This window comes from Mauremys mutica, chromosome 1, assembly GCF_020497125.1.
Source record: "Mauremys mutica isolate MM-2020 ecotype Southern chromosome 1, ASM2049712v1, whole genome shotgun sequence".
In the NCBI taxonomy this organism is placed as follows: Eukaryota; Metazoa; Chordata; order Testudines; family Geoemydidae; genus Mauremys; species Mauremys mutica.
In genome coordinates this window covers 29,952,848-29,977,367 of record NC_059072.1, presented here as the reverse complement: position 1 = coordinate 29,977,367, position 24,520 = coordinate 29,952,848, and the positions used below count along the sequence as shown (strand labels likewise).

The 24,520-nt window shown below is 40.4% G+C and overlaps 1 protein-coding gene across 1 annotated transcript in view; it reads right to left on the bottom strand.

Annotated features, from left to right (window-relative positions):
- Positions 1-2,916: 2,916 nt before the first annotated feature.
- ERGIC2 (ERGIC and golgi 2) overlaps positions 2,917-24,520 on the bottom strand; it is a 45,791-nt gene continuing 24,187 nt past the window's right edge. Inside the window, exons 8-16 of the mRNA XM_044984952.1 lie at positions 20,418-20,458; positions 18,982-19,083; positions 16,129-16,224; positions 14,285-14,340; positions 12,607-12,705; positions 11,104-11,201; positions 6,576-6,738; positions 4,351-4,424; positions 2,917-3,952 (exon numbers count right to left, since the gene is read on the bottom strand). Of these exons, the coding sequence (XP_044840887.1) occupies positions 3,887-3,952; positions 4,351-4,424; positions 6,576-6,738; positions 11,104-11,201; positions 12,607-12,705; positions 14,285-14,340; positions 16,129-16,224; positions 18,982-19,083; positions 20,418-20,458 (795 nt within the window). The 3' untranslated portion in view covers positions 2,917-3,886. The remainder of the gene's footprint in view (positions 3,953-4,350; positions 4,425-6,575; positions 6,739-11,103; positions 11,202-12,606; positions 12,706-14,284; positions 14,341-16,128; positions 16,225-18,981; positions 19,084-20,417; positions 20,459-24,520) is intronic.

Genomic DNA, 24,520 nt, shown 5'->3' with positions numbered 1-24,520 from the left:
TGATCATGGGTATGGTCATCCTGATTCTGACCTTCACGTTTCTCCCATGGACACATCATCTGTATTTTCTTTAAGGAATATGGTAGATGCCATACCAGGTCAGATCACTTTTCCATCTAGACTCACATCCTGCCTCTGGCAGCCACCTATGGCAGATGAGGAAGGGGATCTGATAACTTAACAGTCAGAAACATATATTATGGAGGGGAAAGAAACAGAAATTTGTTCCTTACCCATCTCATGATAAGTTTTCCCCGCCCAAGAATTATTGCAGCTAATGTACCTGCAAATTGTATTCATGTGTCCATTTTTTTATTCTTCCTATTTGCCTTGAAAAGTTCTACTTAACTATATCTTGCATAACGATCTTCCTTTTAGCCATTTAAAATGTCTTGCCTTTTAAGTGCCCTCTGGTTCTTGTATTATGATACAAGATATGAACAGTCTCCCAACTGGCTTCATTGTTCTTATATATTATATTTATAGCTATATATATCTGCATTATTGCATCTTACTCTTTGCCTTCCCACATTTAATAGCCCTAATCAACATTTTCAGGAAGTTTTGGGGTGCCTTTATTTCTGGAAACTCAACCTTGTGCCCAATTTTTGGTTGGAGCTGTTGCTGTTCAGCACTGAGGCTCCAGCTACACGGAGAGCTTACAATGGTGCTTTGGACTCTCTAATGTAGCTGTTCTAACACACTCAATTTCTAGAATGCTGTTATAACAGATTCTGAACTATTCTGCTTCTGACCTCTTAGAACACAATGCAGTTTCTAGGTGGTGAGCACCTGAAAACCAACCACTCTGAGGGCTTTCAGATGCTTGGAGTATATGTCCAGTGTTTGTAGGAGGTTTCTAGCACCTGGGAGACGGGTTTAATTTGGACACGATGATATTGAACTCCCAAAATATTCAAGTAACTGGAGAATTGGTCTGAAATCAGCAAATGAATTTCAATGAAGACAACTGCAAAGTTCTACACTTAGGAAGAAAAAATCAAATGCAAAGTGAGAAATAACTTGGCAGGCAGTTGTGGAGCTGAATAGGATCTGGGGGTTATAGTGGGTCTCAGATTGAGTATGAGTCAACAATGTGATGCAACTGCAAAAAAGGCTTATATTCTGGGTGTATTAACAGGAGTATCATATGTAAGATACAAGAGGCAACTGTCCTGCTGTACTTGGCACTGGTGAAGCATCAGCTGGAGTACTGTTTCCAGCATTTGGGCACTACACTATGAACAACGTGGACAATCTGGAGAGCATTCAGTGGAGACCCTACACTATGAACAACGTGGACAATCTGGAGAGCATTCAGTGGAGACCAACAAAAACGTTGGTCATCAGAACCAGTGCAAGCAGAAGCAGGAGGGAGAACAGTCTGCTAGAGTGGCAGCAGCGGAAGACGCTGGCTTGAGGGAAGTTGGAGCTGAAGAACTTACAAAGTAGTATCAAATTCAGAATGAATGACTCTGAATGGTTTAAATATTCCCTCCTGTGGATTTTTCCTTACACTTGTTTATGGTAACTGTCACCAACCATCACACTGCCCAAATACACATTTTATATCTTTCTTTGGTCACAATCTTCCCTAAACTTGACTAATTCAAGAGCAGTTATATTTAAGATGCAACTTCACTAGTTTCCTGTCCAACCTACCTTCCAGAATACATACTGAACAACGCTAGCATTCATACTGTTCACTGGGAAGCCACACTCTTACACTTAGCCCTGCTCTTTTGCCCAGCTACACAAAGCAATGAAGCATTACAAGAAACCATTGTAATAAGCTGGCTTATGCTTGCAACCCTTGTGTGCCTTCTCGCATCCACACAGAACAGCTGTCCAAGGTGCGGCTGCAATGTTAGTTAGCTGCAACACTTGGTACAAGACCTTCAGTTCAGATCCAGATGAGCTGGTGCAGACTATAATGGCTTCAATCCCAGTATGGACATGTGTAGCAACAAGCATGGCAGCTAAAATGGTACAACTGCCTCCAACTCCATCCCACAATGCAGTGCCTCATATCTGGAAGTTACCCCAAAAGCCCCTGCTCCTAGCAAAGGTGCTAGGCACTATATGATGGAATGCTCTGGTATCACAGTTGCAATACAAGACTCATGTGAATGCACTAGACTGGTTCCACCAAGAACGGCATTACTGTGTGGATGCACTACATGGTTGCAAGGACACATGATGCACCATGCCACTTAATGCAGTCTCACTGTGTGATGGTTTCCTTGCTTAAGGTAGCCAAGACCTTTGTTTCCCATCTCAGTCAGTTTTAATCTATGACAAAACTTTAGGTCATCTGAGGACAGAGGTAGTTTCTCTAAATTTGGGACTTTTTCAATCAACCAAAAAAACTATGCACAGGTTCTTCCCTTCCCACTCTTTATTTAATACTCTTCCACACAATTCTCACAGCTTAGAGAGGCATTAGCTTTACAAAAATCAGGGTGGTACAAATCAGCCTATACTCTGTGTACTCTCTGGTGGAGTTGCTGTGTTTCTTAATGACATGTTTTGGTCAGTAGTTCAGCTATAGTACTTAGTTCTTTAGTTTCTCAATGCCACCAACTCCACTAACATATTCCAGCATAAAGCTCAGGATACTCCATTTACTTAAACAACAAAAAACCCAAAACTTTCATGACCTGTACATTTTAACTTTTCCTCATCACCTATACTGCAGAGAATATAGGTGGCCTATATTCTCTGAATATAGGTGGCCTGGATTCTCTGCCATCACCTGTTCCTTGGTGATTGTCTTTACTATACCCTGGGTGGTCCAGCAGACTCACTGGCTGACTCAGTTTACTTGCTTCTGTAGTATTTAGTAAAACTGCTTTGCTGTACTTAGCCATTTGTTCTTCAATCTCTTCTCCCTCCTCTTACTCTCCCGTTTTTTACTTGTCAAAGCTTATGTTCCAGCAGCAGGCATAGTACGTGTCTGTTCTTGAAAAGCAGTGTTGTGGCCCACCTAATCACAAGACATTCATTTCTTTTCTAAGCCATAGCAGAGAGGTGGTTTCTTACTTTCTGGAGACCGAGTTTAGCCCTGGGATAGGAAAACAGATAACGATTCCGGTCAAACACCTTTTCAACAGTGACTTATTATTCCTAGTTCCTTGGCTCAAACTCAGAGAGAATCTGATTGTTGGCAAAAAGTGGCTGTGAGAAGAGACACAGAGAAATGCCATATTCCCTGCTCTGCAGCACTTTTTCCTCTTGTAGATAGATAATGGTGCTACTGGAGAATGGCAGTGACGGCTGAAAGTGCTATGCCTCTGTCTCAGTCCCTGAGACCGCTTCTATTTCAGGGTTTTCAATAGTGCCCCCTCAGCTCCATCAGCATAATATCTAAGCCTTCTCTATCTACTCATTTAAAAAAAAAAAAAATCTCATGTCCCATTTCTGAAAACCTAGCAGCAAATCCTGGCTTCTTAAACTACAATTATCACAGCCACCCTTGCTTGCTGCACTGCACGTTGAACACTGCATGGGGCTCTCTCTGTATTCTGTATGTGTGTTAGCTTTCATAGGTGTTTGCCTGACTTCGCAGGCCTGGAATCCAGATCACTACACTGACACTTCAGTGCTGATGGCAGTTTTTGCAAAGACACTCAGTTTCACTGCAAATATTGTCTCTCTTCAGTAATGCTTCTGCTAGCTCAAGAAAAGGTTGGCTTCACGGGGCTTCCTGGCCTCCTTCGACTCCATGTGCACTTAAAAGAGACAAATTATACAGACTGTTTTTTTAAAAGGCTTGATTTTTGCTTCCCATGAGCACTGTCTCAACATATTGCACAATGTTTTCTTTATTATAAAATTGTCTTCTGTATCAGGCAGAAAGAAAGGAAAAAAGTTTCCCAAGGAGGTGCTAATGCATACTGTTGTCTGTAATTAGAGGTAAGTGGTTGTTTATGTGGCCATCCGGAAGTAGGACCTAAATAAACAAACAAAACAAAAACATTATTAATATCTTGTTCAAGAACTTCATCCATTGCATTTGCTTTTTTTAAATACACATTTCCTCCATTCTCTGCTTTTCTGTATCCTTAAATCCATAAAAGTGTGTGTGTTTTTCCCCCTTGTGTAGTAGATTTTCCAGAGAACATCACTGTCCTCTTATTACAAATCTGGCTAAGGACCCATGTGTTCCAACTATTTTAAAAAACTTTTGAATATGCTCCTAATGAAATCAAGGGAAGTTTTACCATGGATTTAAATAGGAATAGGATTAGATCCTACAGTTGTATTCTTTCATTACAGCTAGCTACCTTTGCTAGTACATAGAAATTAAGGAAATAGAACAACTATGATAAGAAAAGAAAATATTCTTACAGGTTTGTGAGAGCCCAGTTTGAAACGACAGCAGATAATTTCCACTATGAATCTTCCAATGCCATGTAAAATGCCTGTAATATCAAACAGGGTTTGAGTTTTCAAAAGGAATAAAATGAGGACTGTGTAAAAAGAGGCTTCTGCAATAACAGCACCACTACATCAGGTTTAAACTTAAACTCTGTTTCAGTACAACTGATCACCATACAGGCACTGAAAAAAAATAAAGTAACATTTTCTATATATTTTTCATTTCCCCTTAACAAAGATTTCTATTTTGAAATGGAAACCACTCATTTTTTTCCATGCAAATGTGACCTTAAAAAACCCAATTTCATATTAGAAAAGCACCAGGGAATTAAGTTAATCAACAAGGAGATTTGCATTACTATTTATTCATTGGCTTGGAGAAAACAAAAATCAAAAGCTTTGATTCAGACTGAGCAGTTTATTACACCACCCACTTGAAAAAACTTGACAGGAAAACTCAGTTTCCCACAAGAAGCTGAAAGCTGTTTTAACAAGTTTAGTTTTAAAATTGGACAGAAGCCTATATGAGCTTTACAAAGGTCTTCCATGTCATTGGTCATGTGCTACACACATGCTGCCCCTTGAATGAATCAGAGATATACTCTGAATAACCAAAAATCCCAAACCTGACTTCAAACCAGCCACCGCTACTGCAAGGGGCACAATTCTGATCCTTTGAGTCAGATCTGTGATCTCTGAAGAGCTTACAGAGCTAATGAAGATATTCAATGAAACAACATGGGTTCTTTTGGTACCAGTAGACCTTGTAACATTAGCAGTTGTAATAGGAGTTCAAAGGAATTTTTTGTCACAGGAAGCAATCCAGAACCAAACAGCAATGTCAATCTAGCGAGGCTTTCTGTAGCACTGCTCTAGGCACATTTAATGTCATGCTTTTCCCTCTATTTCTTTACAAGTGCCAATAAACTATTCTTTCACATAAGGTAAATGGAATTGGGTTCAGAGACTGTTTGTTGGGCCAGCGGCTCATTGATAAATCCAGAAACATCACTCAAGCAAGGCAGGGAAAAAGTAAGTAACTGCCTGGGAATATGGTCACAGGGGAAAAAAAAGGTGGTTTCAGGTAACAGTAAGGATGTGCCATGGTGTGGATGGGGAAAACCAAACAACTGCTGGGTATCAAGCATGGTTACAAGCTCAAAAACTAAAGGGGCTCAGAGACCACCGAAGCCATTATTAATTACCTATGTAATTTGGCTGATGATTATGGGTTTTTTTGAATTTCTCTAATTTCAAAATGAGAGGAACCTATATTTCTGTGAGCGACTCATTTTCTCATTGGAACACAGTATACTTTGTACAACCCTTCCACTAGATAAATTAAGTGCTCTGAAGTGTTTTGATAATGGATAAAAGTATAGCCCCTTAAAAGAATACAATGGCCTTTGCCCGGGTTATGCTAATTCAACATTAAACACTGTCAGCATAGATAAATATGTTTTGTGAGGCAAAAAGCATCCACTCAACAAGACAGCAAATGTTCACAGGTTAGAAGTGTCTCTGTTTCACCAGTTTTAGTATAGACTAGGAAGATATTTTCCTCAAATTAAAAGCAAGGGTACCAGTAATTCTTAGGCAAAGAAGAACCTGATTCTTTCTATGATTCACTATGGCCCTGAGTAATCAGTGAATGGAGATGCCTCTTCAATTAAAGTTAACGGTTTCTCTCAGAGGCCAAATCCTATGGTCCATTCAAGACTTAACAAGGAAAAAACTTCATGATGCCTTTAATGGGAGTTTTACCTCAGTAAGTTTTGGGCAAGGTTAGCAGAATTAGGCCCGAACTACGGTATAGAGTCAGACAGGATATTAGAGGTCAGACCAGTTTGTAGTGTATATCCATGAACTTCCAGAAGAGAATAAACTATGGTTTAGTTAGGTTAGAAAAAGAAAAAGAAAAAGAAAAAGAAAAAGAAAAAGAAAAAGAAAAAGAAAAAGGCAAGTTCACCACAGACAACAGTGTACTGGGATGTTCTATACACAGTATTAGAAATTCATAGCATTTCATGCACAAACCAATATCCCACTCACTAGTTGTGAATGGCTACCTAACAGCTTATTGCATGAACTCACAAAACAAGTAGCATAACCAGGGTGGCCACTGAATTTATGGCCTTTAGTTGCTTAATCCTATCTACCTGGTAGGACACAAGAAGGAATGCATTGATGGTTACCTGTAGTTGAGAAAATTCCACCGATAATACCACAGAGTCTTATTAAGAACTGCCAAAAGGGCATGTGTTCTTCTGTTACTGTCACCATAAGTGAACTGATGTCATATTTCATGAATATCCCTGATACCCCATGGCTGCCAGCTGCATGGTTAATCACTCTTTCCTGAGGGCAAAAGAGAGAAACATACACAAGTTAGGAGTCTCACATCAGTCACATGCACAGCAATATCTAATGGACAGGGTTGATAAAGAGCAACTTGTTAGGACAGTCACTAATCAACATGAGACAATAGAGCAACAAGGTGACACCTTTTAAAAGCCACACAGTAACTAGATTGTGATCAACGTAGGGGTGAGATACTATTTTATACTGTAGACCTTTATGCTAACAAGTCACTATTCACTTTCCTGTTTACGGGCCCTTTGTATTGCATACCCTTGTTCAATACCAGTGACTAGTACTTGCCCTCGTTTTATTCTATAACTAAGCAATTTACACGCTTCTCTCAGGATACAAATTTACTTAATATATTTGTTTAAGGACCAAGTTTAAAACCAGATCATCCCTGTCCTTTATGCAGGTGTATGGGGTACAGATAGGGTATATAAGGGCCAGGGACTGCTTCCTCCCTGTGCCCCTGTAATTGCCTCAAAAAGGAAGGAAAAGACATAAGGGTCATGGCTTTGTCCCATTCCATGAAACAGGCCAAGTACACCAGGAGGACGTGCAGCCTCGCAAACATGTCCCAGGATGCTCCAGCCTTGCACTGCCCCTAATACAGGGTTGGGACATAAAAAAAACAACCAACATTCTAGCCTATAAGTGTTTTCTTCCCTTAAATACGAAGCATCCAGGAGCACTTTAAATTTCACAACATGTAGGCACTGTATCAACTTTACAGAGAGGCGAACTGAGGTGGCTGAGAAAGGTTATGGTCCAGGTCTTAAGAACCAGCCTCTAGATCTGTGTGCCTCATCTGAGACACATGGGCCTCATTTTCAGAGTTTCTGAGTAGCCACAACCTCAAATGAAGTCAAGAGGAGCTGCAGTTTTATTTATTAGATCCCTACATATGAATTTGGGTGCTGACCCTTCAACATCTAGGGCCCAATTTTCAGAGTTGCTAAGCATCCACGGATTGTATTGTCTTCACTCGGAGCATGGATGCTCAATACTTCTGAAAAACCAGGCTCATATATTTTTAACCCAATGGGTCTAAAGACAGGAATCCAAAATTCCAGACCACTTTAGAAAATTCCATACTAAGTAACTGGACACAAAAATCAAACAGCCAGGTAGGTCAGAACTCATGGAAAAGGACTCAAAATTCCTGATTCCCAGCCCCTTGCTCTATCCACCAGACTAATCGGGTGTCCTTAATCACTTTTATAACTTCCTCCAATTTGTGAAAAAACTCTTTTATACCAAGGGGCCCAGAACAGAGCACACTATTCCTGACAATCTCACCAGGGCCATTTACATGATACCTCTGACGTGTAGCCCAAAGACATTTGCTTTTCTGTTGGCATATTGTGCTGCAAGGTCACATCCCCTTTGTGAGTTTCTTTTGGTATCATCACTTTCCAAGTTTGAATATCTGTGTTTCAATTTGTTTCTCCCAGATGTATTAGCTTGTACTCCCAAGTTGATTCTCAACTCTCTAATTCTCACCTTTCTATGCTTCTTGTATATGATTTCTTACTGGCATAATTCAGAATGTTTTTAAAAATTAACATGCTTCTTACTATCCTCACCTTCCTGCCTCTCCCTGATCATTAAGATGGTCAAGTAAAAAGCAGTTTAAAACCTAGAAATTCAAGTTCTTTTGAATGGTTTTCAAGAGAAAAGTCGTCGCATCAATCTGAAGTCATCCTGAAAAATGTGCTGCTATTTGCATGGTAGCGAGAGCTGTTGATAAAATAACCTGTCAGGTGGGAGCTGCTGAGGAAATGCACAGGCAGCAAAGAACTAATTCACTGAAGATATATTCACCAATGAATAGGCTAAAGAAGTAAGCTACATAAGAAAAGAGCAAAACTAAACAGAAAGGTAATGTATCATGGAGCAGTTTCATCTCATCTGAGAATTTAATACACTCCTTCCTTTTACTAAAGAGCATCCAGTATAATGGAAACTCAAAATCACAGGCAACTGATTGAAAAATTCAGACCTCTCATCTTTCTCCAGTACATTCAGTTGACATGTATAACCATGTTATATTTATGATCTACAGTTACTGTTTGTTACCAAACCAAAGTAAGAGAATGCCAGCTTCATATATCAATTTATAAACTACATACGAAGAGCTTTTATTAATTGCAACACTTACAAACCAATATCACAGAAGAAACCCATACATACTTTCATAATTTTAGAACCAACAGGCTGTATTAAGCAATAAGGACAGATGCCAACAGACTTTATTAGGCATTTTTTAAAAAAAAAGCTGAATGGAGGCAGTTAAGGTAAGTATGCAGAGCCAAGGATGCACTAACAACAGTTGGTTCTTTTCTGATTGCTATAGACAGCCTGCCTGTTATTCTAAAGCTATATTAAAGAGAAAAACAATCTTTCTTCGGGGCATTTTGGTCTAATATTTCTACTTCCTGCTGTTTCAGAGGGTTTAAGTGCTGGTTCCTAGCAATACCAGTTACTTCAGTTGAGCTACAACACTTTACAGCAGCTGAGGATATGCCCTACTATAAGTAGAAAAGTGGAGCTGTGTGGTACAGGTACTGGTTATCTCTCAGGCCTTGTCTACAGTAATACAATTTAACATATTCAAACAACAGCATTAATTAACATTACTTTAACCATGGCTTTGTAGTCACCATAGACAAGGACAAGCTATGTTCCCCACTGTATCTGCTACTGATGTTATTAGGCCCTACAGAGGTCAGGTTTTAATCATGACGAGTTGGCACAATGTGGATCCTGGGTTTTTCAATCCCTGGACACATTCTGTAGTCTGCCACAATAACACTTACACGCTATACAATTTTTCTCTGAAACACTGTTCTCTAATAGCCTTCCTCAGCCCATTTGTTAATTTAAAGAAAAACTATACTGTTAACAGGCAGACTTGCCTGGTGAGACATATCACTGTAATCCCACCCACAACCTCAGTTATTCATAAAAACTTCCTCCTAGGAACTTACGTTTCAGTAGCATCTTTCAGACCAACTGAATCCCCAAAGATTTACAGAGTTAAAGAAATCACTACTACTAATAAAATAAATATTTTTCCTAGCAGAAAGTGAGAGAAAAGAGGTACAGGAAGAAAAGCTGTGATGTAAAGTGAGATGGAAAAATCAATGAGGTGGAGAGATTTAGAAAACCTGTTCCAGATGGCAGGGCCTTGAAAGGACCAGTGAGATTGTCTTGCAGAGAAATGGCAAAATGCTAGATGAGCAGGAGGAGCGAGGAGACTGAAATATATCTTGCATGATCCAGATCACTGATTATGTGTCTCTAATTTTTGTTCCTGTTTTGAGTTCAGTTCTCTACAGAATAATCTCTGCACCTTTTCTTCAATATCCTTAATATCCCACTGCTGAATAAAAAACAAAAAAACACTCCTTTTTCTCCCCCTTTGATAATGCAGCAAAAACAATTGTCCATGAAGCATAGCACAGTGCTCCCAATGCAAAATGAAGGCTGTGAGGAAACACTGGATTGTAGAATAATCAATTTCATGCAAGTTACATTTAAGTGAATGATCATTACTATTCAAAGCGCAGTATCCCTTGCCTGCCTTTCATAGTTCAGCTTTTCAAAGAGCTGTTCCTTCAGCTTGTAAATATCAAGATCAACCCGAGTTCAACCACTGACTAGGGAAATGATAATAAGACAGGTGTAACGGGAGTATATTAGAATGCTTTTTTCTTATTTCCATCAGTCTTTAAACATTCGCATGACAGATTTTGGCAAGGAGTAGACTGCAGTAACTAATAGCTGGGTTTCCCCTTTGACAGATTTGGAATTTATAATGAACACCGAATCTAAAGATAATAGAAGTCTGACAATCAAAAGACTGGGTGATTAACAGTAGGTGCCTGACCGAATGCAAATCAAAATAGCTGGGAGGCAAAGAACAGTAGCGTTCTGTACCCTCCAGTTTCTCAATCCAACAGGAGTTGGATAAGAGGACTAGAGATAGATTACATATTTATCACACAAGCATATTAGAATAATTTATGGGAACCGGTTTTCATTATTAGCCTCAAATGAAGTAAGAAAGGCTGGTTGCTAATCATTAAATCTAACATTGGGACCCAGGATTTTTTGATGCGAGATGCTAATGCAAATAACTGAATATGTGTTGCCACATACATATATTTTACATTCAGTATAACATCACTGACAAACATCCCAACATATCCTGGAGTATTTCAGTAAACTGACCCTGCCTGAAGAGTTTTTAAAAGCAAAAACCAATCGAGTCTCAATTTTCCCATCTAGCTTTGACAAGCAAAAACACACTAAAACAAAACCTTTTCTTTGGGTTGTTTTCTAACTGGGACTTACCCTTTCTGTCACGGAAAACTGGTGAGTTTCTGCTGAAATTTTATACGTATGGAGTTTTGTTGGCACGACTGTGATAAAATATTGGAACATCTGGTTGTCTAAAACAAAACAAATATTACTATTGAATTAACACTAATTATAGAGTAAAAATCATTTGAGAGAGATATTCAGCTGTTAAACAAGTATTTTTCTGAAAAGACCATTAAGAATATTATCGATTAAGCTCTGTCTATCCTGGGGGCAATTTCAAAGAGTCCCACTGTTGACAACACTGGTGTGGCTCCATCAATGTTAATTTTGAGGGTTAGACCTAGGACAAATTTTGGCACATGCCAGACTTCACACATTGTTAGTAGTCCCACTGAAGTCAATAGGATAGTTCAGTGTATGAAGTTTAGCATGTGCATAAATCTTTCCAGGGCCCAATCTAGACAAGCCACAGGCTGCCACTGCTGTTTTAACCACCATCTCATGTAACCCTGCACACAGAAGTAGGGGTTATGGCGGTGGTTTTTAAAAGGTGGCTGAAGCCAACGGTTTGTCTATGCAAATTCTTCCAGTGTTCCTAACACTAGTGGGACTGCACTGATTAGATTTTCAGAAAGTTTCCCTAGAGGAGACAGTTCCTTAGAGAACTCATAGTAGATAATCAGTATTTTGTAATGTATTTGTAATATACTCCCTCTTAATTCAACATCCTAGCAAAACAAACCACCAAACAACTGAAATAATAATTTCAAGTGAAATGGTATTTCAGATCAGCAAAGTAACACCAGTTGATCTGCTGTCTGATCAAGGTCTGTGGGTCTAAGGTTTTGAAGTTTTTTAGCGTATTAAAATATTCATGTCGCACAAATAAGAAATTCCATTTCTTTTCAATAGTTTGGTAAGTAATCTTACTAGTGACATTACAATAATACTTAGTTACTCTAAAATACAAAACACATCCAAAGAGTTCAATATGTTTTAATTGTCAATGAATGTGTTAAACAGTGAGTAATCCTCACAGCAGCTCTGTGAGGTAGATATTAGCCTCAATTTATAAATGAGGAAATTTAAATGGACTTGCCAAAGACCACACAGAGTCGGTGACAGAGGTGGGAACAGAACCTAGGAACCCTGAATTGTCTAACCACTAGACAGTCTCCTTCATGATGACACTTGGCTCTTGCAAGTCCAAGTTGTAACATACAACTGTAAAACTTTTTGGAATTTGTCCATATAGGTGAGTGCTCACCCATAATTTAAATACAGTACATTTGTATGTGCAACTACAAATCAACATCAGAAATAAAGGAGAAGCAAAGTACTGTTAAAAAAAAAGATTACACCATGAATGATGCAGGATAAATAAAAGGAGTAACTAAATGATGCATTCCTTATTTACCATAATGTACCATTTGTTAATAGCAGAATTCAAGAAAAATGCTAATATTTTTAAACTAAGAATTAAAAAAGCAGCATCTCAGATACTAAATTATTTTTCCATCATGAAACACTTACGATCTGCTGCAATTTTTTCTGTCCCATCCAAAGGATTAATAATTCCTGGAATGAGCTCTCCAAAAGACAAATGATCTATTCTATGAGAGAAGTTGTATGCTGAAAGACAACACACAAGAACCACCAAATGTAAGGGGTTTATTTTGGTGAAATATGAAAAAAAAATTACATTTCACACACACACACACACACACACACACACACACACACACAGGAATATTTAATGCCATTAGGACAGATATAAAACGTTATCAGGATTTTCACTTTTGTAAATATTTCCACAAATCCAAATGTGTATTTATTATAAGCAAAGCTTGCTTTACTGGCATCATCAATATTTAAAAATATGTATGTTCAATTTTAACTCAGGACTTCCCCCCCATATTTATAGGCAATATAATGTAGATCAGGGGTCGGGAACCTTTCAGAAGTGGTGTGCCGAGTCTTCATTTATTCACTCTAATTTAAAGTTTCGCGTGCCAGTCATACATTTTAAAGTTTTTAGAAGGTCTCTTTCTGTAAGTCTATAATATATAACTACTTTACATACAACAATAGTTTAAATAAAGGTTTTTTAAATGTTTAAGAAGCTTCATTTAAAATTAAATTAAAATGCAGAGCGCCCCGGACCAGTGACCAGGACCCCAGGCAGTGTGAGTGCCACTGAAAATCAGCTCGTGTGCCATAGGTTGCCTATCCCTAATGTAGATCAAAATGTACAGGCATTTGCAACAGCCCAAAAGTTAAAGGGCCAAGAAGCAGCCAAGGAAACCTGGAATTACACTACAGTTCACATTTCAGGCTGACCAGAAGTGTTGGAAAGATTAAATTGTTTTATTGATTAAATGCACAAACCTACATAATGCAACAATAATTTTATTAATTTAGTTCCTAATCCTGAAAAGGTTTGTGTGGATGATTAATTGCAATGGGAATACACGCATGTAAAATTAAATTCATATGGAAGCCTTTTCAGGACTGGAGTCAGGAAGCAAAGCTAAGTTGTCACAGTAACGTACACACACACACACACACTATACATTCAGCTGCCTGACTAGTAATCCAAAACACTGAAATAATGCTTTATGAGGTCAGAAATTTTAAACTTCTTATAGTCTAAATATTGCAGGAGAACAAGCTCTCTGAAAAAATACAGATTATTATACAATACTTTTGAAATCCAAGATATACTATTATAACATGCTTTTTATTGTTATTTACATATTATTTTAGATATAATTTTACATTATGACTGTTACACAATCAGCATAAACAGATAGACTGTGAATGTCAAATGTGTGAAAAGATTTAAATCACTTTATAATACACCGCTACCTTGAAATAACGCCACCCGACATAACACGAATTTGGATATAACGCGGTAAAGCAGTGCTCCGGGGGGGAAAGGGGAGCTGCGCACTCCGGTGGATCAAATCAAGTTCAATATAACACGGTTTCACCTATAAAATGGTAAGATTTTTTGGCTCCCAAGGACAGTGTTATATTGAGGTAGAGGTGTATAATATTCTGAAGTGTATTCTCTGCTTTCTTTCACAATGCAAATCGCTCAACTAGAATATCTCAGCAATAGTATGTGTCCAATACTAATGTCCAAATCACTAGCTAGGAGATGCTATGAACCAATAGTGTTTTTTGAAAGAAGACAGTAAAAGCTTACAATCGTGGCTCACAAGGGCTGCCAAGTGTGCATGGCCTCGGGGATGTGGAATTGCCCTAAAGAAAGCAAAAACATGTTTTATAAAGCAATGGTTTAATGGACACTTATGAGAAAATCAAATAATAAAAATTGGGGTTTCCATAAAGCAAATCACCAGTTTTGCCTTGATTTCAATAAAATTGCTCTTCATAATGGGCATTGATATTTTCATTGTTGCTCAGTACAGACAACCAGAGTAACACCTGAAGACACATTAAGCTCATGAAAATCCTCCAATACACACACAAAGTTATTTTTAGAAACGCCAACAGGTTTTGTCTAGCCAGAGAGCTGTCAGGGGAAAAGCTGTCAAATCCTGGCATGGTCCAAATACAGTACAAGACCAACCATGTAATAGCTCAAATTGCCAATGGTTAATATGGGCTTCCCTGCGCTTGCCTTGTGACTAGGCAGATTATCAGATTCATCTGTGGGACTCTATAGTATATGCATTGAGAGAGGTTGGAAGAGCAGGAGGAAAGAGAGAAGGAAAACAAGGGGAGCACCAGCATCACACTGGAAAAGGGCACGATTGAAAGCTGGCACACTTCCCCAGGCCCTCTTCACACTCAAAAAGCAGTTTTACTTCTAGGCTTGCCTTTACTACATTATGACCTAGTGTAAGGTTTACCCCTAACAGAATTAAAGAAATCCTCCTTCACCGTTCAGACATTAAAAGTTGAGTGACTATCCTAAGCAGATGCATTTTGGAGAACTGGAAGATGAGATAAAAGATTGGGAGATCAGGCAGCAGAAGGCAACGATAATCAAGGCAAGTCACAACCAGAAGGAAGGAAGCAACAGAACTTAGCAAGAGCATAGATATGAAGGGGATGAGAGAGAAGACATGTTATACTGGGATGCAGGAAGGACAGAAGAGATGGCAATGGAGATAGAGTAGGAGGGGAGAGATTAGAGCTTTAATTTTGGACAGACTGCGCTTGAAAAGACAGTTATAGAGTGGGTCCACAGAGCGAGAAGAGGAGGTTTTGCAACTCTTAGGGATGTCAGACAGGGATAGAGAAAAGAATGAGGAGCTGTTTAGGGAGATACGTCGATGCTGAAAGAACAGTCAGCAAAGCAGGAGAAGAATTAGAGCACAGGTCAAGAAAGGGTCATTGCAGAAACCACACATGGCATGTGAACATGACACCCCTAGCCATGCTAGTGCACAATGATCTGGCTTGGTTACAAGCATACATTTCCAATACAGATTTCTAGTTTAAAGTGCTTACAAGACAACATGATTACAGAAGCATGTCAGGAAATTGTGATCCACATTTAGTCATGACTCCCTAACACGCTTCTATAACTATATTATCTCATCCATACAACTAACAAAAATCTGTGCTGGAAAACATATGCCCTTCACTATGACAGACAACTCTGCTCTCGAATGGTCAGAGGTATAGTAAGGTTCGGCCCAATTAGATAACAGGCAAGTACGAGCATTCTAAAAGTATTAGCTGTCACTATCACACATTAACAAAAGGCACTAGTTCATCTAATTAGCCGTAAGCGTTCAATTTATGGATATATGACAACATTTCTGAACACAGGAGAAGCAGCTACTTCAGCAGACATTTCAAAAAGTTCCATAGTTCGTGTTGACTAGAACCAGATATGAAGAAATTCAGTGTTTGAAATGAGAGATACCATGTGAAAAATATGACCAGAAAGGGAATCTGTATTACGATAGAAGCAGCTAACTAGGCAAAAGTGAGCCAAAGAAAGTTTTTTGCTTAACTACATACACATCTGTCTTGGTCAATTTGTGGTATATTCAGTAAGTGAAAAGAACATACTTGCCCACAGTTATGTGAAAGTTTCCTGCCACTTTATTGACATAGAGATGACCATGAATTCTGCATGCATCCGGAGGCAGTAATGAATTATCCTCCCTGTTTGAACAAGAAACAGGGAAACAGCTCAAAACACAGTAATTGAGATTATTTTATATGTAGGTGAAAAAAATAGCATCAACGTAAAGTTTAGAAACCCACGTTCTTCTGCCATGGAAAATAAACCTTCTGGTACAACCTAGATATTCAGAAAAGGGAAAACAAACTGTAATTACAAACTATGAGCTTTAAAACATCTGGACTTCTATGTTAACAAGCACATTTTAATAGCAGATTAAGCATACAAAAGTTACACACCCTCATCGAGAGGAAAACAAATTAAGAGTAGCTCATTTTATAAACACTCTCCTGGCCAGCCTGATGCCACCAGGGCCGCCCAGAGGATTCCGGGGGCCCGGGGTCTTCGGCGGCGGGGGGCCCTTCCGTTCCGGGACCCGCCGCCAAAGTGCCCCGAAGACCCGCGGCATGAGCCCCCCGCCGCCGAATTACCGCCGAAGCGGGACCCGCTGCCGAAGTGCAGCCCGGTCTTCGGCGGTAATTCGGCAGCAGGGGGGGGGTCCCCGCCGCAGGTCTTCGGGGCACTTCGGCGGCGGGTCCCGGAACGGAAGGCCCCCCCCGCCGCCGAATTACCGCCGAAGACCGGGCTGCACGTCAGCGCGGCTCCCGCTTCGGCGGTAATTCGCCACTGGGGGTCCTTCCGCTCCGGGGCGGAAGGACCCCCCGCCGGCGAAGACCGGGAGCGAAGAAGCTCCTGCGCCCTCTTGCCCCGCCCCCTCTGGGTGGCCCTGACCCTATCCACCCCCCCCAGAACACCCACAATCCAACCCCCCCTATTCCCTGCCCCGACCGCTCCCCCAACCTCTGCCCCCTCCCTGTGCCCTGAGTGTCCCCAGGACTCCCTGCCCTTTAGCCAACCCCCCTGGCCCCAGCCCCAGCCTCTTACCCCCAACTCCCTCCTCACCCGGAGCCTCAGCGCCTCGCCCGACAGCCGCAGTGTGTCTCCGGCGGGGCCTGAGCTCCGTCCCACTCAAAGCCGCGTGGTGAGGGGGCGGGGCTGCGAGCTCCACGCCGAGCGGAGGGAGCCGAGCTCAGCCCGGAGCTCCCAGCCCCGCCCCCTGACCACGCGGCTCGGAGCGGGGCGGGGCTCAGGGGCCCCGGCGGAGACACGCTGCGGCGCTGTCTGAGGACAGCGCTTGATGTGCTAGGGCTCCATGAGAGGGGCGGAGGCGGGAGCCTCAGCTGCTCTCTTGGGGGCCCCTGCGGAGCCCGGGGCAAATTGCCCCCTTTGCCCCCCCCTCTGGGCGGCCGTGGATGCCACTCAGAGTTTCAACACATCACTCAAATGTTCAAGACTCCTAGGGGATGAGGCTAATCAGATGGACAAGAACTGGAACCATTACAGAGAAGACGTTCGCAGGCCTTACGGATATCTGCCACCTCATGAAACACTCTTCAGCAACTCAGATTGAAAATGGTTTATTCAGGTAATGCAGCTGTACTGACCAGGGCGAACAGCACAAAACAGTTTTTTTAAAAAACAGTTGCTGAAAGCTAAGTAATGACTCTGTCTCAAGAAAAGTTTTCAACATCTGTTTTTAAGAAGTTTTGCCCTGCTCACATTTGCTGGTATAACCATGTCACCTGAAATAGTTTCCAGATCTGCTTTTGAAAACAGTTTGTTAAAACAGCCCAAAGTGTAGTTTAAATGGTGCCCCAGAAGATAATGAAATGGGAGCATCACTTCTGAGCACTCTTCAGCAGTGGCTTAAGGCGAAAGAATACAGTTGATCCCCAGACATGGGAAAGGAGACCACAATGTAGAAACTATGGGAGGGAGCATTTATTGGCACTGCAAAAGGAGTAACATTTTTTTTAAAATTTACACCAATTAAGGGCAGGTACAGAATTTTTTCTATATATTATTTAAATTATTTTTAATTAAAGAAAAAAATCATGTGTGTTATTGATTTAATATTTTTTATTTATATTAGAAATGGAAGTGCCTAATAAAGCAGGTTAAAACCCAGTAACCCGAGGGGCGGCTCTAGGTATTTTGCCGCCCCAAGCACGGCAGGCAGGCTGCCTTCAGCGGCTTGCCTGCGGGAGGTCCCCGGTCCTGTGGATTCGGCAGCATGCCTGCAGGAGGTCCGCCGAAGCCGTGGGACCAGCAGACCCTCCGCAGGCAAGCCGCCGAGGGCAGCCTGCCTGCCGCCCTCGTGGCGACCAGCAGAGCGCCCCCCGTGGCTTGCCGCCCCAAGCACGCGCTTGGCATGCTGGGGCCTGGAGCCACCCCTGAGTAACCCCCGTCGATGACTGAAATGGAAGAACTGAAACAGAGGACTCTAAAATTGTTTTAGAAAGGTAGTTCATCAAAATAAGTAGATACAATTTGTTTAAAATATTCAAAAATATTTTGTAACTAATTTTAAGCAGCATTAACATGACCGGTAAGTGATGAGTCTTGAATCTTGTGGGGTGCTGAACATCATAAAAACGCTAAAGAAATACAAATGGATTCATATAAAAAAGTAACAACCTTTCTGGCAAGCGTTTGCTGGCACACTAAGGATGTAAGTAAAATACAATCCAGTTCAGAACGTTATTGATTTCTTCACAACCCAGACCAGCAAGTCTCTAAAACATTAAGACAAAGGTTTGGATTCAGGGAAACCTGAAGCAAGGGAGAGGCATTCAAGTCTCTTCACCATTATAACTTTGTCTTAAAAAATGAATTAAGGAAAGCAATCAGTCATGAGAGAGAGTGAAATCAGCTGCATGCAACAATTTCTCTCTCACCTTGGTGGCAGTGCTGTTGAAGCACTTTTAAAAGCACTTTTGAATATCACATCTTGAAGGGAGTGTTCTTCCTGTAGCCTACTCTGAATTAACTGCAGCATCCTAAAGATCACACAGACAAGTACAGTAAGTGGGAATGCATGCAACGGAGTAACAGAAAATAAATTCATAGTTACCGCCAGGTACATTAGTTACATATTATAAAACCACTCAATTCAGCAAAAGGATGGTATGTTAAATACAGACATATGCCAAACATTCCTACTGCTCAAGTATACACAATTAAAAAACTAAAAATAAAAGCACTGGTGTTGGACTCACCATAGTATACCATGAGGATGCTAAAACTAGAAAACGATTCCTAAAGAACTAAGTATGAATTTAAAGAGATTTTAGATTCTGTGACAGAGCTTTCAGATGCGAAGGATACAGTTAAGGTTTGTTGATGAGAGAGACGAGCTTTCGCGCTTACGCAGATCTCTTCTTCAGGAAAAGACCTGAAGAACTCTCTGTAAGTCTGAAACATCTCCCACTCACCAACAGAAATTGGTCCAATAAAAAGATATTACCTCACCCACCTTTTGTCTCTACTATCCTGGGGCTGATACGACTCTACAACACCACTGCATACAGTTAAGGTTGGCAGGCCCAACCATTCATTTACTTTGGCAGTGGAACCACTGGTAAACTCAGAAGTTTGGGATTTCATACACACATCCCTCCTCCTCACCATCTCAGCCAACCTCCCAATTCCAACAAAAATAAGAATGAACCCTATGCCTAAATTCATACTAAACAAAGCACTGCATGCAGTCTCCAGGGTCGTGCATTAAAGCACATATGCACTTGTCTGCTTACTGTTGCGTTATACAGAACATAGGAGCATTTCTCTCACTCTCTCCCCAGCTGCATCAAAGAGTTATTGGGGGAAGGAGAAAATAACAATAAACTTTAAGTGCTAACAGTAGTCAATTCAACTTCTGAAGGTGGTGAGTTATTTTGCTTTAGTGACACTGACCTACATCTAAACATGGCAAATGAGTTTATAAACAGACAAATCAAAACTACCACACATTCAATTAAACTAGATAAAATGCTTCAGGACTGGTTTATTCCAAGGACTGATGGATAGTTCAAATAGTTTTATATTTTAAAAAATGAAAGAGTACTCTTTCATGGTGAAGACACTGAATGCTGACTGGCCAGCTCTAAAAAGCCAGAGAAAAAATAAATGAGCTTCAGTTTCAATGGGTGTGTACTGCACTATTATGGGCAGTACCTGTGCAAGGTAACATATGTTTTTTGTTTGTTTTTAAACATGACTTAGGTATACTCAGAGCATAGTCTCTGAGCTATTTCCAGTGACAAAAGAAAAGCAGACCTATCACTGTCCAACCTACATGCATTCACATCAGTGCTTTAGAATTATCTATTACCTCTGCCACTCTCTTTGCTGGGGAGTTAGATCAAATATTACCTGCAACAAAGAAGAAGACACATAGTAACACATAACAAGAAAGCAGTACCAATGACTCCACCCCCACCAAACTTCTCTCCACAAAAATCAGATGAGAAAAAATTAGGGTGATTTAACAATAATGTTTTATTTTGTGCTAAAAGATTTATCTAACGTGGCCCGTATACAGGAAATCCAAAGTAGACTTTAAATTTTAGCTTTTCATTAGTTAATCCTAACAACGTGGAGCTATGAGACAGATTTTTATAACTATACATAGTTCAAAAGGTAGCAACTATAGTTTAAAAATAAAAGAAGCAAGAGCAGTCACTGTCCAACACTGAACAGTGTAAAACAAGGCTCAGCATTTGGTATATCGAAACCTCACCCTACTTTTTCCCATGGCAAACACACCATTGAACACCATTTTAACCTTTTATTACAGATACAGCAAAGAAGGAAAAACAGTTAAAGCATCTGAAACGTAAAGTATTAAGTAAGGCTTTCATTTTAACAACATCCCTTGTTTCCTTTCCCTTTAGCTGGAGAGAATTTTTACAGTCTATTAGATGATATTAAAGATGGTAATAACTGTCCTTTTGGTGAAGAGAGAAGAAGTTAGTTGAGACGGGCTGGACCTGTTGTTGCTGCTGCTGTTAAAGTTAGACCCCATTTCCTAGAAGACAAAACAAGGCGCAAACACACAAAATGTGAGAGAAGAGCAAAGTGGCTCTGTCTCTGATGTTGACTTTCACTTACAACCTCACTGCTGGAAAGAGCACAGACATGGCACATGGTCTTATTAGCTACTCTGAGACCTGGCAAACTCAAACCAGCATTGGGCTGTTTAGGGTACTTCTTTTAGCTGCTTCTTTCTGGTCACAGGCTGACAGTAGTGTTGCAAAATATACAGTCTCGGCCAGCTAAGAGACGCTTGTTAGATGGAAGGAAAAAGGAGAGCGATAGGAAAGAAGAAATAAGGTTGGGAAGGAAAAGAATACATAATGTGGTGGTGCCTGGAGTGGGGGGGTTCTGTGACCATGTCTTACATCCCAGGTGCTGTTTGGGATTCAACTGGAGCTGGTAGAGGTGGCGGTGTCATCTGGGTCCCTGTCCCTGGCCTGACCTAGGCAGGACATCTCTTAGGATTAGGACGAAGGAGGCCTGGGGTCCCAGAAGACAGTGGGGATGGCAGTCATGATGGTAAAGCTCACTCTAGTGGCCTCTGTCTATTCTTTCATAAAGTTCCTCTCTTTCAGGACCCACAAATGGAATGGTGGGAGGAATAGCCCATCTTCTCATTATATTGTCCACCAATTAGGCCTAGTTTTGACACACCAATTTTGGTTCACTGAGTTCCAGACCCCCATTTTCTTGTTTACCATGCATGATCTTAACATGGTCCTTGAGTTATATGTAGGCCTTTTTGTTTGGGTTAATTCAGTCTGTCTCCCTTTCCTATTCCCCCCCCCCCCCCATCAACATTTATTTTTATAAGTCATTGTGTCATCTTATGAACTCTCACTCACTTCTCACAGTTGAGCCACAATCAGAGTGAATTTGCAGGCCCAATTATCACAACAGCCCCTAGTGGGCCCGAGACTCTGTCCTCCCTCTCCAATCACCCATTTTTAGGGATATGGCTCAAAACATGGGAACTTATACTGTTTACAAAGGATATAACTGTCACCATACATTTCACTGCTAAGTGTACTGCTTTGATTACACATCTAATAATTGATGGCATAACACTTCCACATTTGTTTTATATTAAGTTCTGAAAATATGGCTCATAAAATCAAATATTTGAAGCTGTTCCTGGCACAGAATTATCAGTGAACTGAAAAGGTTCAATAATGGCATATGCATTTCCTCAGCTACTGTAAACTGAACAGTCTCAAGAAATAACAGACAGAACTACTCAATGGGCTTAATTAACCAATCGGCAACTAAACAGACAATTGTGATGCAGCATATACTCCCAGGGGACAAGGTATTTAACCCCGCTCACTCAGGCCCACTGTACTGACTTGCAGTTAAACATACCATGTAAGTCTACACAGCAAAGAAAAACCCATGGCTGGCCTGTGCCAGCTGACTCGGGCTCACAGGGCTCAGGCTGCGGGGCTGTTTGACTGCTGTGTAGACTTCCAGACTCAGGCTGCAGCCTGAGCTCTGGGAGCCTCCCACTTTACAGGGTATCAGAGCCCTGGCTCCAGCCCAAAATGAGAAGTCTACAAAGCAACGAAACAGCTCTGCAGCCCGAGCCCTGCTATCCCGAGACGGCTGGCACAGGCCAGCTATGAGTGTCTAGTTGCTGTGTAGACATACCCACAGGCTGCTTCAGAGAAGCAGCATACAATTGCTATAGGACTCAATGACTTGAGGAAACAGCATCAAGCAGATCTCGTATCCAGATGCATCATTGTCTGCTCAATTGAAAGGTAAGAAGCAGGTGGATTTGATTTAAATCACTAGTCAGGAAGACTCAATTTAATCATGGATTTCTACATAAAAGTGCATTCTTGTTGGTTGTTATAACCTTAATACATATTCTTCACAACTCAGAGATAGATGTAGGTTTCATTTTTAGAAGGTACACACTATACATTTTTAAAGTGATTTATTTTGAAAACTTTTCAGATTAGTTTTACAGCTATATCAGAAAATGAATGATTGTTTGGTTATTTAGCAAAGGGGTAACTGAAGCAGATACTTATGAAGTCATTGGGAGGTGAACTATCTCCAATTCAACAGGTTAATCATTAATATTGGAGGATTTTCTTGCCATGCTGTATTAGGAGATCACCACCAGGCAGACATTTAAATTGTTCTATTTAACTAAAACAATAACGTTAGGTATTCTGGATTTTTTCCTTCAACAGCAAACATAGAATATTTTAACAAAACAAGCATATGAATTTTTGAATTTAGTTAAACATTCAAGTTTTTAAAAAATCAGGTTTGTTTTTGTTTAAATTGTTTTTAACAAAATAGTTAAATGAAATATTTAAAAAAAAACAAATTAAATCGACTATGTCAGCCAGGTCAACATGAGAAACTTAAAATATTGGCTTCTGCAGCTAACTCACTGGTCTTCACCTTCATTTTCCTGTTTGTTCATAATCTGGAAAAGAAAAACAAGCTTTCCTGTTTTTTTATTGGACCCAAACGATTTCTCAATTTGGAATGAATTAGTCCAAAGGAAGAAAATATTCTTTCTACACCGGCAGAAGAAGCTACGGCTGTTAAAAGTGAGATTATCACTTCAACAGTCTCTGAATCCAAGTGCTTAAGTGACTTCCTCCAGTTCACTGGTGTGACTTTCTTTAAAACATCATCAGCAAATATATATTTCTTGAATGGTTCACCCTTAGGTCTGAAGTTTATTATAGTTGGCATTATGGAGGGATGATTGCTGGATGTCCATGTCATAGCCAACTCCTCTTCTTCAGCAGTTAAGGTTTGACCCTGGTACCGAGTATTGAGAATATTTGCAAGAAAAAGAGCTGGAGATTGTGCTTGTCCCATTTGTTTTTTTTAATGCTTGTAATTTAACTCTGTCATTGCATATTTCTCTTTTTAAGATCTCACTCAGTTCATTCCAAATTTCAGCAGCATCAGCAATAAAACAGCCTTTTCCCTGCATTTTGTTCAAGGCTACAGAAATAGGCTTCAGGGTACTCAGCATGTGTTCAACATTTCTCTTAAGCCCAATGTTGAGAACTTTGGCTGTGACAGTGCCATCTATTTTTTCACAGCTTTGTTCACAAACTGTCATCAGATTAGGCCAGTTCTTGATATAGTGCTCAAAACAGTCCACTACTGAGTTCCATTGCACGTCTTGTAGGAGAGTTAGCTTGGTTCCTCCCACTTTTTTCAAAGCACCTGCTGCAAAGTGGTTGTTACAGAAGTATTTTGCAATTTCAACAACATTAGCCTTTATTTCTGGAACACTTAAGTCTTTGGCTAGGAGGTGCATCAAATGAGCACTGCAACCGTATGTTATTAGCTTGGGACTCTCTTCTAAATAATTTCTTCTCACCTTGGATATAGTTGCAGCATTGTCTGTGACCAAGCTAC